General features: G+C 43.1%; 1 protein-coding gene across 10 annotated transcripts in view; it reads right to left on the reverse strand.

Moving 5' to 3' along the window:
- LOC102777724 (nuclear factor 1 X-type-like) overlaps positions 1–15,671 on the reverse strand; it is a 108,904-nt gene that overhangs the window by 8,775 nt on the left and 84,458 nt on the right. For 5 of the 10 annotated variants that reach the window (XM_006787408.3, XM_006787411.3, XM_006787410.3 and 2 more), the window contains 9 exons: positions 14,746–14,808; positions 13,816–13,890; positions 13,484–13,607; positions 12,983–13,018; positions 12,481–12,608; positions 11,574–11,648; positions 6,936–7,064; positions 3,657–3,826; positions 1,256–1,403 (listed from right to left, as the gene is read on the reverse strand). In XM_006787408.3, coding sequence (XP_006787471.1) covers positions 1,256–1,403; positions 3,657–3,826; positions 6,936–7,064; positions 11,574–11,648; positions 12,481–12,608; positions 12,983–13,018; positions 13,484–13,607; positions 13,816–13,890; positions 14,746–14,808 — 948 coding nt within the window. The remainder of the gene's footprint in view (positions 1–1,255; positions 1,404–3,656; positions 3,827–6,935; positions 7,065–11,573; positions 11,649–12,480; positions 12,609–12,982; positions 13,019–13,483; positions 13,608–13,815; positions 13,891–14,745; positions 14,809–15,671) is intronic. The other 5 variants (XM_006787415.3, XM_087841825.1, XM_006787413.3 and 2 more) reach the window with 4 other exon arrangements.

The raw sequence follows: 15,671 nt of genomic DNA on the forward strand, positions 1-15,671 counted from the left end.
AGAGGAGAAAAAGTTCAAACAAAAAGAGGAGAAGGTGCCCCCGTTGCTCCGTCCAGTGCCCCCTCTTGGTGTGCCTCTCCCATGGCCCGACTCTCGTGCTGCACCTGTCTGGGTGGAACCAACCAAAGCCTCACCACTCTCTGCCGACACTCCTTTCTCCCACTCCCCCGGTATAGCACTAATTAGATAAGTTTGATTAGATTTCATCATTCATGTTTAGAGAGATGGGTTGTTGTTCTTGTTATACTGTGATTTTCATGTTTTTTGTTGTTCTCAATTTTTAATTGTTGTGAGATTTGTGTGAAGGTGGCAAGGGGATTGGGTGGGTAAAGTGGGGCATGATGTTTTTTGGAGTCCACGCCAACTGCCCTAATTTTGTTCCCTTAAAAAGAAAAAAAAGAAAGGAAAAAGAAACAAAGAAAGGAGGGTGTGATATCAAATAAAGTAGAAAGCAAAAAACGAAATGAGAGAAGGGGGTAGATTGTATTGCTGCTGTCACAGACAGACATGCAAAGTCTGCATTGATCAAAGGCTTGCAGCTACAGAGGCAACGTGCACAGGGCCCTGCTCTGCTCTGCTCTTCCAAACTACAAAACACATGAAAAAGAAGGGAGAGAAACTACACTGCCTCTTGTGGTGCTAGCTGGAAACCCAACACCAGAGAAAGAAAAATAGAGAAAAAAGACTTCAGGATAGGGAAAAGTAGGAGGTTAAGGTGGTTTGCAAAGACATGAAGAGAGAAAAGGAGACTGAATTTCAGAGGAAGACAGAGAAAGCGATACAAAGGAACCTGACAAGGGATCTCTGGTTTGGCAAAGGCGTGGCTTCTGCCTTCTCAAAATCGGTTCTTGCTGGTTCTGTACAGCAGAGTATATTGGCAGTCGATAAGATGATAGGAGAAACAGGACTGAAGCTCTCGGGGCTGCTGAGTGTTTGAGTAGATTCCATCTTACTGGTTAACTTGAGTGGAAACTATACCAGTAGCCATTGTAGGAGCCCCAAACCTGTGCATTTCCAGGAGTTAAACCAGAAGCTTGCACTGCACATAAATACTGGGACTTCTATGATGGCTACGTCTTTTCTAGCCTAAAAAACTTCATCTGGTATTGGTACATAAAATTTGCTGCCAGGTAGGGGCTAACAAACCTATGAGGGCCTAAAATTGGTTCGGACTGGTTTCTAAAAAAAAGTCTGTGGGGAATATGGGGTATTAATAGTGGTCTGTGGGGAGGAGTGGGAGTGGGGAGTGACTTACACGGAGATGCGGGTGAGCTGAGTCCGCCGTCAGTCGGCGTGCTGATGGTTTTAGAGTCGGGCATGGGGAGGGGCACAGGGCGAGCCACCGGGGGTGGCGGGGGCAGCAGGAAGGAGCCCGGCATTTTGCTCTGGCCACCTCCATTAGGCTGCAGATGGACCATACAGACAGGGTGAGCAGGACACACCCCGAGAATATACAGTATATAGGAAGCCAGACACACACGTACAACACAAAGTCACACAGACAGAGCCCCATTTAAATACTGGAGACTCATATACAGACAAAACCATACAGAATCCAAACAGACAGACTAAAACACACCCATACTTGCACACAGGGTTGAGGGAGACTCACACAGCTTTAAGACAAAACAAAAAAATATTGCCGTCTGGTCAAAAGTAGTGAAAAAAATAAGATGTGGAAAAGTGATGAACATCGTCACACACAGGGGGAGAAGAAAAACTGAGTTTTCCATGAGGGACAGTGAGGGATTGTTAAGGGAAGTTGTTGCGGCTCAATGTAAGAATTTTAAAAAGAAGGAGAAAATCAGCAATGTGTACAAGATGTCTTAGTGCTTGCGTGCCTGTCCATCGTGTAAGTGCAGATGCACTAAAAAAATATGTTACTGTTTCTTTAGAGTGTGAAGTAATGTGAACAAAGGATCATAGGTCATGAAAAAGGGCTTGAGGAAGTTAATATAAAAAGCCAAGTTTGCAGTAGAGGTTTACAGTAGTACCTTTTTTAATGTGTGTCAGAATAGTTCAGAAATACCTCTGAAAGACCAGCTGACTATCAGCTATATGCTCTGTTTTGCTGATTGTATCTGTAGCTTTCAGCACAGTGAGTATGGGATTGTTATTGGGGAGCTCATCTGGGTACCTTTACTAAAGTTTCACCTAATTAGACCCACAGCTGTGTCCCCAAAACCCCCCCTTCAGCTTCTGCAATGAGTTTCTTCTCCATCTACAGCTGCACACTAGCTCCCACAGCTTGGTGTGTTTCAGTAATCATCTTTTAAATCCTTCTGCAGTGTGACTTTTTTTTTTTTTTAGCATTTTACTCTCATATACATAAATGCTAAATAGATAACTATTGCTGGTTATTCGATTATCTATTATTATCTATTATACTATTATCTATTAACTATCTGCCACAACATTAAAACCACGGGCCTAGAACCGTCTACGTCCCACTCGTGCCAGCAAAATAGCAAATCCAGATCTAGACCTCAGAAACTGTTCTGTGTAATGAGGGAGCTGAAAGCTGTAAGTCCTGTAAGTTAAAAAGTGGAGCCTCCATGGATCAAACTAGTTTTTTTACATCCCACGTAGACTGAATGGAGATCTGAGGAGTTTGGAGGTGAAGTCAGCACACTGAACTCTTTGTCACATTTGTCAAACCATTTCTGAACAATATTCATAGATGTCATCCACACGATCCAAGATGTCCCAGCAGACCGCCACACTGCCTCCACCAGCTTGCCTTATTCCTGTTGTGCATTGTCAAGAGACTGACACACATCTGGCCACCTTCTTCCATGGTCTAGCTCTGAAGCTCACATATATCCCAACATTTATATACCAGGTCCATTGTAATCCAATAATAAATAATATTCAGTTCACCTTTCACCGGTTTACATATTGTGGCTCGTTGGTGTATATTACTCAGTCTCAACGGCACACATTATGCCAAGAAAATTATCATGGCATACTGCGAAGGGGCATTTACCTCTAGAGAGAGTTTTGGAGAATAAAGGAATGTCACAAAGGATGACAGTCAATAAATCACTACTGGAGCACAGATGTAGTCTTTAAATATCCACTTTTGGTTTCTTCCAAGGATACTCTCCAAACAAAATTAATCTTGATCTGTCTACAAATCTGGTCTCGCCAAAGCTTTCAGCCTTGCTTCTCTAAAGTAAACGTTTAACCCAGTGCATTCCTACAATATGGCCGGCCACGCTACAAAGGCTTCTGTTCCTGACAGACCCCTCCCCATCTGAACATTTCAGACGGGCATAATCTTCCAATTCTGGGAGAAGGCATGGCATTATATTATATTTTGCCTGTGATGAAAATGTGCTCTGGCGTCTTCCCCCATAATTTCCTCCAGCTGAGTTTTTTCTGATTAAGCACATCTGGCCCCCTCCTCCTGTTGATTTGCCCTGCGACCATCCCTGATGGAGCCGTTTCACTTCATAAAGATTGGTCTGTATGCAGGTTTTGGCTTACTGCACCTTCTATGTATTTACTTGTTTGCACTACATCCTCTTCAGTAACTTCCATTAATAAATACACCAGTTTTAATAATATTTCATAGTAGTTTGTTTTCCAAACTAATGTAGCACACCATCCTTCAGGCACTGCTCCTCCTTTTGCAGGATCCATAGAAAACTTACCTGTGCGCTGGGCTGGCCCGTGCCGTCGGTGCAGACAAACTGCACAAACTCCTTAAGCGGGTCCTGGTGGTGATGGTAGCGTATGGTGGGGTGGGTGAAGTACGGGCTGGATTGCTGGATGATAGAGGAGGAAGGGAAGTGCAGGGCTGAGGCTGAGGCACGGGGACTCCCTGAGAAGAAAAGGAGATAGGAGATAGGAAAGGAAAGGGGAGGAGGAAGAGAAACATAAAAAGAAGAGAGACCGAAAGTGGAAAAAAAATGCAGTGAGCTTAAGGTCATTCTGTTGTATGTCTACACATATACAGCACACTATGATAGAGAGTACATGAACATGCACACCTACGACACCTACGCTACCATGAACATGCATATATTTTAACTAAGCGCTAAGACAGCTGGCATCGATGTCCAAGTTGTCGTTTAGGCCCATTATTGTCCTAACGCAGAAAATAGCTGTGACACTCTTGTGGTTGACTGACTGAAGCTGTTTCTGCTTACAAATGACTGGCATTATCCCTGGCTATTGAGCAACATCTGGTCCCATTCATTTTATAAATCAGCCCACTAGATTTCTCTGTACCTCTGGTAAGCCTGGCATCACAACACATGCACACACACAGTTTCACAGCCACATAAACGCTAGTGTGTTACAGTATTTTCTGCCTTCTGCTCCCTCTTCATTTCTCTCTCTCACCCACACACACACACACACACACACAAACTGCTCGGGTATGACAGAGTCACACTCACACACGGACACACACATTGGGTTTTTCCACTTTTGTTTTATTGCTTGTCAGTGATGTGTAATCAATCAGCAGCGTATCCTTGCTGTGCGGTTCTGCCCAGTAGTTTGAAGCTTGAGAGAGAATCTCCCCTCTGCTCCCAACCGACCACAAAACACCTCCCAGAGACATTAGTCAGTCAGCCAGCCAACCGCACACACACACATTCACAAACTAGGCTCCACTGTCTGTCCTGTCTGCTGTGATTCTATGGCTTTGGCAATTTGGCACACCAAACTAAAGAGGCAAGCTGCTAGGTGAGGGGAGTCTGGCGTACAAGCATCTGTGATTATGTCTGTCACCTACTATCTCTTGTGGATACTGTACTCACAAAGTGAAGTTCAAAGTTTCCATGTTTGGTTATACTGATGTTCAAGCCTTTTTGTGTCAGCACCGTGCCTGTGCGTTCTCTTTTTGTGTGTGTGTGTGTTTCCATGTCAGTATGTGTGGTTTTGTAGTGTATGCATATGAATGGGTTGCCGTGTCTGGCGCAGCTTGCGTGTGTCTTTTTACATACAGTATATTGTTGTGTGTCTGTGTGTAATCGCTGCCACAATGGCCGACACTCCAGACTAATATAATCAGGCAACAGTTAATCTGGCAGCTCTCCATGTGAGTCTGGAGCCAAAATCAGGACGTAAACCATCTCGCTCGTACCCCTGAGCAGCCACACTCGCTAGACCTATACACCAAGAGTTAACAGCTTCAACCCATCCAAGGCAAACCATGGTTGATAACTGCTTTCCCCCCCTATTCCTTTCTAGCCCCATCTCTCTTTTCATCCCCCTCTCCTTCCCTCCCTCCCGACATCCTCCAGTCTCTTTATAGAACCAAGGCCTCCGAGGGACATTCCATTTGGATGGCAGCCATTTTAGCACAGAGAGTCCTCCACAAGAGTGTAAATTTACACACACACGCTTGTGTGCATCAGTGTGTACGTGCACAAACGCACCACGACACAATCTCTCTACGCCGCCTCATTACAGCCTCTCTATTACAGGAAAACCTTTCGCCAACTGTCTAACACACAAACACACACAGACATACATACACGCAGTTTGGAGAGTGCATGAAGTTAGTTGCGAAACAAAGAAAGCTGAGCTAGTCCCTGACACCTCGTGCGCAAAACAGGAGGAAATTTTAGAAATCAATTCAAAATTCAATCTGGTGTTTTGGATTCTTTAGGTGCTATGAGACTGCTCTGAGCAGATAAACAACTTGGCTTAATGCTGCCAGATCCAGTCAGGACTATATTGTCTAAATATACTTTGGGGAGCTCCGCAAGTAAAATTCAATACGTTTCAACATAGAGGGCAATGAGTCCAAATGACCTTTACATGGCAGGTCTGGTTTGGCAGCGGACCAATCCATCCCTTTGAGAGACAAATGGAATGAGAGGGAGCGACAGGGAGAGGAGGACATATTTATTCTTTTGAAAAGTGAGACCAGTCTGCGGGGACTTGTTGGCAAACTTGAGATCCTGGAGACTTCGGGAATTCTCTGACTCGAGATGAACAAACCATGTCGGTTACCCTATAGGACTGAAAAGCTCTTATGAGGGCAACTTCCCCTTAGCGCCTTTATTAAAACAAGACCTTGGAAACACTGGAGGTTACTTTGAGAATTTTACCCGCTACACTGTACACCTGTTCAACTACATGGGTTCAAACACTTTATCAGTTCCCTTGCTGGCTTCTAAGTTGTTATGAATCTCTTTAATCTGCATTTGCGCCCGAGAACTAACAAACATATCTTTTAAAGAACAAAAATACAACCTCAGTGTAAGTCAGTGTAAAAAGAAGGAAAACCACACAAAGAAGCACTGGCTGGCTCTAATGTGGACTATAGCAAAGGCAGCGTCACTACAAATTCTGGTTCTTTGCTGTCTTTGGCTTTTTTAATAAATTCAAAAATATATATTTTCACTTTCAATGACACAATACTTGATTGCTCCATATGGTGGTAAGTTTACAAATCCAGTCAAGGTTATTATTTCAGAGTAAACAGCTTTGTCAGTTTAAATGCAAGGTTTCTACAATCGTTACAACAAAATGCATGAAGCAGTAAGATGAGAGGCAAATCAGTCACAAATGCATGGATGCAGCACTGGTACCATGCGATGGTAATATTATAAACACAGGCACAAAGATGGTGGTAAAAATGGATGGATGGAGAGAGGCTGAAAGAGAGAGAGAGGAATTTATGCCAAGCCGTGATGATAGCAGTAACACTGAACAGGTGAAACTCTGCAGGCATATTGCTTCTCAGCAGTTGCAACTGTAAGACTGGAAAGTTTGGTTTGCTTTCTCAGCAAGTACGTTTTGGATTTTTATTTTCAGGCACATGATAGCTGAATTTATTTTGTCTCCGGACGAGTTTGGGGGGAGTAAATACTGCAATCTAGGATTTGACACTCCCTTTCCTTCTCTCTCTTTTTCAGATTTAAAGGGGGAGGGGAAAGGTTGAGTTGTTGGGGTCATGGCAGGGCTCTCACCTGGTCTCACTCCTGCCAGCACAGGCAGCGGGTGGTGTGTGAACGCCATGCGGGGAGACCTCGTCTGGGAAGTCAGGGCGTTGAAATCAAACTTCCCCGGCTTCTTAAGTGAACCAGGCGAGGACAGTCCTGGCGAAAAAAAATGGGATCAACAAAAAAAAAAAAAAAAAAAAAAAAAGTGGGGGTAAGAGGGAGGAAAAGAGAGAGGTTGTTTTAATCAACAAAATGTTGCTTATTTGACTGGCTACACTAAAAAAAAAGTCAGTTTGATTCCTATTGAAGGGGACTTGAACAGTGACGACTTTCTTATTAGATCGTTTAATTTTCTCATTGGTTGATGACAGTGCATTGTCGTCCCCCTGTCCTTTCTGGCTGTAGGCCATTGACTCGCTTGAATGAGTCTGTCAGAGGACTGCAACCACAAAACATAAAGATGCTCAAAAGACCAGAAGATTTTTCCCTTTTTTCCTAATCCTATTCTGTAATTATTCATTCAGAGACACACTTCAGGATTCCCAACTACTAGCTTTGGCCTGAGTAATATTTCATAACCTAAGTGTGTGTCTTCAAAGGAAAAAGGGAGAAAAATACCTAAACCCAAACTGAATCTGGGCTTTTTGTTTTAGTGCCAAAAAACATCTGTAGCTATAATAATCTCTTCTGTGCCACTGTATGTTTTTTCTGTCTCATCTCTTTCTGTTTCTCTCTCTCTTTCAGGTGCCAACTGTAGCGTTTTTGTGTACGAGCACGGCCACCATACAGCCAGAGTCAGCTAGCTGTGGTCTGGCTTCAGCAAAGCTCACAGGCTGGCTGCACGAGAAGACAGCTTCATTCAGAAATAGCACACACTGTACAGTATGGACACGGCAGCTGCTGAGTGCGAAAGACAAGCAGACGGACAGAGAGAGGAGACAGAGGGAGAGGAGAGGGAGAACGAGAGAGGCGAGAAGAACGTGGGAGACATGAAAATATGTGAGGGAGCAAGGGAGCAAGAGAGCAAAGCGGAACCTGTGAAAAATGCAGCAGCGTCTTTTTCTTTATTGCATTGCTCTGACAACACGTATGAAATTGGAATGTCATAAGATGTTTAGTATGGTTATTATCTCTCGCGAGCACACACTCACACCCGTCTCAACACACTTGAAAGGCCGCCTTATTTAACTGCTGAAACAATAGACTAATTTCTTCTTCTCTAAGTTTTCTTCTAATCTTCCTAACAAGTGAGTGGTGCGACACTGTTCTCTTTTTAAACTTTTTTAGACTGTTGTTTTGTAGTCTATTTCTGTGGCCCCTCCGCATCAAACAAGGCATTAAATATGATTCCTCCTCAGTTCTCCAGCTGGAGACGTGTGAAAGTCTATGGGAGTGTGGGGGCGTGCAAAACCTTCCCTCCCTGTGTGAAAGAGTTAAGTCTCAAGCAGGTGGGAGTGAATATGTGTGAACCATTTATGTCTTTAGCAGACATATAACCCCCCCACCCAAATGTAGCGGGAGTCTGGGGGCGTATTGTACTGTCAGACAGATTCCAAGCATGAAAACAACCCCGATCCCACTTCTGACACCAGCAGTTAGCAGTGATTGCTATGACACTGTCACACTGGTGGGAGAAAGGTGGAAATAAGAGCAGACTGCTGAGACTGAAAGACAGAAAGGCACCGGAGGGGAAAGCTAGGAAAAGCCGAGATTTAGAGGAAAGTGTAAAAACCAGAACCATGTGGATTATACAATTATATTTTCAGAGAAGCAATCTTGTAGGTTTTCATTTAAGAAGTAAAAAAATGAATCCAAATTATAGAAATGAAAGCCAGGATCCACAGAGAGGATCAGATGAAGACTGACATCTGTATATATAGGAAGTTATAGCAGTGTCGTAAACAGCAAGGGACTGGAAAGACAATATTTTATTACTTCAGAGGCTATGCAATGGTCTGATCTGGCACGTGTGCATGTGTGCGTGTGTGCGTGTGTGTGTGTGTCACAACTGCACTGTTTCCTCTTCTGGCAAGCCTTAGTATTTCACTGGCAACCAATCAAGCGTTCCCATGATGACCCTTCTGTCTCTTTGCACTAACAGGCCTGCCACCAGATGCGCCTCTGAAGAACACACAGACGCAAACACACACATATTCATGCACTCACACACAGTTGGAAAAGACAGGAGATAGTGGTTTAAAGAAGTAAGGGAAAGTTGGGGAATTCTCCTCTCTCCAGTGATTTAAGACACATATGTCCAAAACCGTAAGTCCAGCCGTATCCCTCCAAGGGCTTGTAACACTTAACTCAAAGAACCAAGCAAAGCTCCCACCACCACAAGTCTCTGGTGTCTTAGGAAAAATTTGCGATCATTTGGAACTAATATGAAATCGTGGTTGTTTCGATCGCTTCCACTAACCTCCCCCAACCCTCTATGCCCCTGTGGAGCAGATGTCTCCAACATCCTCATGGATCCCAAGGCTACACATACATTGAAACACCATCTGGGACCACGCTTCAGCTGTGCAAGTGTGTGTGCGTGCGCATGTGTGTCTAACTGATATCTGTATGTAGCTGTGTTTGTGTGATCTATTTGAATCTGTCTTCATACACCTCTGGGTGCCTTTGGTTGTGTGGGCTCTGTTGGTTATAGTGGAAGTCAAGAAGAGTAAATGGTGCTATGGACAGGCTGTGAGGTGCACCTGTGGGGTTCCTTTGTTTGTTTGTGCGTGTGTGTGTGTGTGTGCCTGCTTGTTTGTATTCCCCCACCTGAACAGGAAATCCCAAATGAGCTTTGCCTGTGGCAGGTGGAATATTTTATTAAATAGACACAGACTACCAAAAATTACATTTTCTCCCCTTCGTGCTTCTTAGGCACTTGTGCTAGCCACAATTTAAAATGATTACCAAATCCACAAAAAAAGCCCGTCAATTACAAAAGCTTTTGGCTTTTCAATTTTTCGCCTGGATTTTGTAAATTAATTGGGCAAACGGTCCAGATTTGCATGCAATTCTACACACTTATTTGCCAAACTCATTAGGAAGTGTACAAGGCTGTTTGCTGCACTGGATAGTAAGGGTGTCGATACACACACACACACACACATAGACACACAGAGGAAGTGAGAGCAAGTGAGAGAGGAAAAAGCTGGGAGGTAAGGCTCTGGTGCGCTAAGGCGTGCAGGAACCTCTGCTGCGGCTCTGATGAGCAGCCTCTTAATTACATTTACAGCTAAGTAGAGCAGGAGCAGGAGAGCAGACGCTGAGGCTCGAGTGAGAGTAGTCTGGGGCAAAACCTAACCAAGGCTCTTGGCTTCTCTGGTTCACACCGTGATAACCCCTGTCTCTCATTAGCTCTCACCATTTGAGTACCAAAGTCATCTTCTCTCCTCTCTTCTGTTTTGCACCACCCACTTTTCCTTTTACACTTGCCTAATTTCTGGTTCTCTTGCCGCCTTTTCTCCTCTGACATGTTTTCCCTCCCCAGGGCTATTCCTGCTGTACACATTTTCAATTAGACAGAAGGGACGCAGGGAAGAAGGGCTGAAGGGAGAACTAGGGAGCAAGAGGAAGGGTTTTACACCTCTGATCCACAGAAGAGTCCTAATGAGGGATTTGAGGCAAGGGAGGGATGGAGCAACAGAGAGATGGAGGCAAGGCAGACACCTGAACACCTGCAGGGGTGGGGAGTATGATAAGCGCGTGTATTTAAATGTGTGAACGTCTGCATGTGAGGGGGGTTGTAAGTGTGCGAGTCCCAGTATGGGGTGGTCGTCTATGTACATTGCGCTTGTGTGTGGGTGTTTATGCATATGAGTGAGTCACTGTGCGAGTGTGTGAGTGCCAGAGTGGGTGCAGCCACTGAATATGCCTGCTGGTGTTGTCAGTGTAAGTCTGGTGAAATCTGGTGAAATCAGTTAGTTAAAGGGAAGCTATTGTGCACGTTTCCAGCTCCATGTGTATTATCCTGGACTCTACTAGGGTGGCTTTGCATGATTTACAGTTCAAAATAATGCTTTTTTATCTTATACTCACCCTCATTTCATCCACTGACTAAAATAAAGCAATTTAGCTCCCTACCACCTCCAATTAAGCCAAACCTCTTCCAACTGGCTTTGTCAGTTTAAATATGCTCAAAGCTGAGAATATTAGGGATATCTACTCTCACAAAAAATGAGCTAAGGGGAAGAAAAAAATTGTCTAAAACAGAACAGTTGGCTCTTTTGGCTCACAAGGATTATTTGCACACAGACTGATCAAATTATATGGAACTTTTCCCATGTTTATTATGACCCTCCACCACAGTAACACTATATAAATATGACAGAAAACTGGATATTCCCTTACAGTCCTGGCACTTTACACCACAAAAAATGAAACTTTCATCAGCATCATTGACATCAGTTAGTAAACAGCTAAACACAAATTAAAGTTTTACACATATGCCACTTTTAGCACACTATAGTTGTCCTCCCCACATTTATGCAACACACAAACACACATAATGTGTGTATATCTATATAGATATCTATCTATCCACCTATATTTTATACACACACACACACACACACACACACACTTATACATACACACAGAGGAATGACTGAGCTACATAAAAGCTGATAAATAGTAAATAAATATGAGTGTAATCAATGTTGTTCTAACCATGGTAAGGAAACTGCACGCCATCGTTTTCATGTTTTATCTTCCTCTCCTGCACACTCGCCAAATGGTGCTGCACTGAAAGTGAAGAAGGGTATTGTTAACAATGAGATAGGGGAAGAATAAGAGAAAAAAGAGGAGAAGATAGATAGACAGGAGAGAGAGAGAGAGTTAAGTGTGAGCATTTGTGTATGATGGAGGTTGTGAATCACTGATAATTGACAACACATCAGGTAAACTGTATGCATGATAGTGCCGTTAAAGTGAGGGTGAGAACATAAGAATGCTTGAAGCAAAGTGACCAAGAAAGGGGTTCAGGTATTGAGGAGGTAGAATAAAGAGCATAATGTCCGGAGCTAAATGACACAAGTATTACTATCAAAACAATGGAGACACTAAACTAAAATATTTGGTGCATTTAGCAGCATCCTTGATCATGTATCATTGTCATTTTTATTATTCATCTCTTTTATTTAGGCATGTATTTGCATTTCTGTCATATGCGAGACATGTGACTTTAAACATTTTCTGATTCAAGGTTACATATTTTATATTCACGTGTTTGAGTATATGGTTTGACACCAAACTTTTAAATACAAACAGATCCTAGTCAAACACAGCTATTGTTTTCAATAATATATTAACTAAGCATGGGCAAATTAACTACTGTGTGTATCTGTAAGTAGAGTGATCAGACTGTGCCACAGAGCCTTAAGAAAGGTGAGTGGAGGTTTATGAGTGGTCTCCAGGGCTGAGTACATCACCACAGTGACAGCAATAGATTGCGGTAGAGAGAAGTGACAAAGTCAGATGGAGGGATCAGTTTGGACTTGGGGGTGGAAATCAGGCAGAAAGTGCAAAAGCTTCATGATGCTTCAAGGGATAGGTTTGGGGTGGGGTAGGAGGGTACCTGATTCCATGTCATTAGGCCACGCACTGGACTGGGAGGAGCTGGCAGCAGGCGAACGCCCAGGGTAGAAAACATCATCTGTGGGGCTCTCCAGCTCGCTATCATCTAAGGACTTCCGCTTAGTGGAGCTGCAGACACGAGAGGATATTTGGTGGTTGGAGTAAAAGTGGAAGGAATAAATGGAGAGAGTGAGAGCAGGTAGGATTTTCTTTAATAAAAATATATGATGGTAAGGACAACACCTAGCAGAAGTAAGAACTTTTCATATAAACAGACTTTTTTTTTGCATTTTAGGGGAAACAAAATCACAAAGTCTTGGAGCAGACAAAGCACAATGAATGTCAAAACTGTGAATGGAAAAGGAAGAAAGAGAAGGCAAAGTCAGAAAGTAGAGGCAGTCACACACGACTTTCTGAAAGTGTTTGTGTGTGCTTTCCTGTGCATGTATCTCGCTAAGTTGTATCTTTTATATTTTTTAGATGAAGCTCAGGTTTATAACTACCTCCTTGGAAGGTTTGCGTACAACTCCACCTCAGACCTAAAGTGACAGCAGATGACAGAAGTAAGAAGATAGAAAGAAAAGGTTAAGAAAGACCCAAAGAGTAAAAAGCAGAAAGAGACATCACACATTCATAAAGACAAGAGCAACTAGCTGAGAGACATACACATATATAAAGAGGTTCCAAGACTGGGACTGGACTCGTAGTGCATAGCTGCACACCACTCATAACGAGAAACTTCAATGAGATGGTGTACTGTAGCCATCTTTGTGATAACAAGTAATATACGGTTGGTAAATATTACAGTACTGTGATTTCACACTTCCCTCAAGTTTGCCCTTGGCATCACTAACCAAGGCAGAACTGCTAAAGCCACATGGTGGTTTCACCCACTAGACGGTCTACTTATGGTAGACAGCCGTACCTCTGCATGATGTTTCCTGTGCAACGTATACTGTACGTCTGCACAACCTTCACTACTCATGTCTGTGGGGAGTATTTACCTGGTAGAAGGAGGGGAGGTGAGAGAGCGCCGCCCCAGAGCCACCTGGTTAATGTTGTAGTAACTGGGGCTGCTGTCCAGGTCAGCCAGTGAGAAGTTAGGACCCGACGCTGTGGCTACAGGAGCTGACAAGGAGACAAATATAAAGGGAATGTGGGGAGAAAAGAAAAGGGAAGCGAGAAATATGCCAGTATGAAATAAGAGGATATGCTCAAAATGCTATGCTGCATTGTTGCAGTAGATTTTCTTTTCAATGAGGAAACAAATGCATTGTATTGTAATTACTCATGTGCAGGCATTTTGTCTGTGTCGTGATCTGGTTTTTCTACTTACTCTGAGACACTCTGACCAGCTCTGCCACATTCCACACTCCTGAGGTGACAAAACAGTCCTGGAAACTCAGGTGGCCTGTACAGACGAAGAAATGATCAAGCTTTTACAAATACAAGCAAAAGCTTTGGGAAAACCCACCTCCCCACACAAAAACACAAAAAATGTTAAACTGAAACTCAGGAGACTCCATCTCTAACTCTGTTTGCTGAGCAACATCTATGGGAATATGCAATTGAAATACACTGTATGGACTAAAGTATAAAGTATAAAGAATAAAGCAATAAAGCACAAAGAACTGGTCATCCTTAGGAGCTCACTGAATATAATCCTGGTACTGTAATAGGATGCTGCCATTGCAACAGGTCAGTTTGTAAAATGTCCCTCCTATTAAGTCTGCAATCACCCATCTGTAGTATTTGTGCAAACTGGAAGCTTTTAGGAAAAACGGAAGCTCAGCCACAAAATGACAGTTTAGCAGCAGGGTCACCAAGTGCTAAGGCACACAGTGCATGAAAGTCACCAATACAGTGTATCCATACAGTGTATCTTAAGACTGAAATGTTCATATTATTATAATTTCATGTTTGTACCTAACATTCAAACTATTCTGCTGCATTAGGACCCTGAAAACGCTGCTGAGCCAGGTAAAAGTTTGAAAACTGTGTTTTTTAGTTTGGAAATTGATTTTGGGAACATGTGATGTCACGGATTCAATACACCTGTTCGATGCCTGATTAGCCTGATGATTTTTCATGTTACAGCCACATGACCAGTTTCTGCAAATCATCCTTGAGTACTTATGCATTTTCAGGTGTTCGGTTTTAAAGCAAAACGAATTAGTGCAGATGAAGCTTGATGAGCTCAGTGAAATTAATTTAACGCTAATTTAAGAGGGTTTGAACATAGGCACGTGCTTGTGCATATACCCACCATTGGGTGGTGGCTTGATGTCTGTGTCCCCTTGTTGGCTGGAGCTGTCTGATTGTCCAGATTCTGCAAGAAAACAAAGACAGGGAGGATAGAGACAGACTAATGGTTATTATCTGATTTGCATGCTTAAGAAACTAATAAAAAACATACTGGTAAGTGTGCAACATCTCAATGAATCATAGCCATGTGTTCATGTTGCCAAGAATGTGATATTTCAGGTGTGAGAGGGAATAAGAGGGACTTACAGTATGTGCTGCGGTATGGTATACATCTTGCGAATGTATGTGCGTGTGAATTCGCACATTTTTGTGTGACAGTGTTGTATCTAAGACTGTTCTCTCCTGTTTCCCTCTGTCCCTCCAGACTTAAGGTGCGATGATTTACACTGTGCTGCTATGCCATTTAGTATCTAACCACGCAATCATATCCTTCTCCCTAATCCTATTTAATACTTTCTTGCTGGTAGGGATTTAGTCTGCGTAAACAGAACACCTTACACACATAACCACACATAACACTCACTCTCAATCTGTTTCTTCCTGTAATTTTTGCTTCATACTTTAATACATGTTGTAATCCTTACAAGAACAAACACATAAATACACACATGCAGATCGAGAGATAACATTGACCAGGCCAGCCTGCTTGTCCAGAGGGATTTGACGCAGAGTATGAAATTGTATAAAATTGAGGCAACGCTCGTCCCTTTGAAATAAAATAATAACAAAGAAAACACAAGACATAAAACGCAAACCTAACAGGTGTGCAGCTGTGCACACCTGTTATGACTGGTCTACTGAGGCTTCATTCACATGATAGTTGGAGTAAAAGTGCAAGTCACAAAGAAAAACACATGGGTGTATTTTGAGTGAATGAGACGGTGGCTGAGACCAAGTTCACTTCCTGGACTGGTGTGATGTGGGATA

Source organism: Neolamprologus brichardi, chromosome 6, assembly GCF_056152115.1.
Source record: "Neolamprologus brichardi isolate AB-2024 chromosome 6, ASM5615211v1, whole genome shotgun sequence".
In the NCBI taxonomy this organism is placed as follows: domain Eukaryota; kingdom Metazoa; phylum Chordata; class Actinopteri; order Cichliformes; family Cichlidae; genus Neolamprologus; species Neolamprologus brichardi.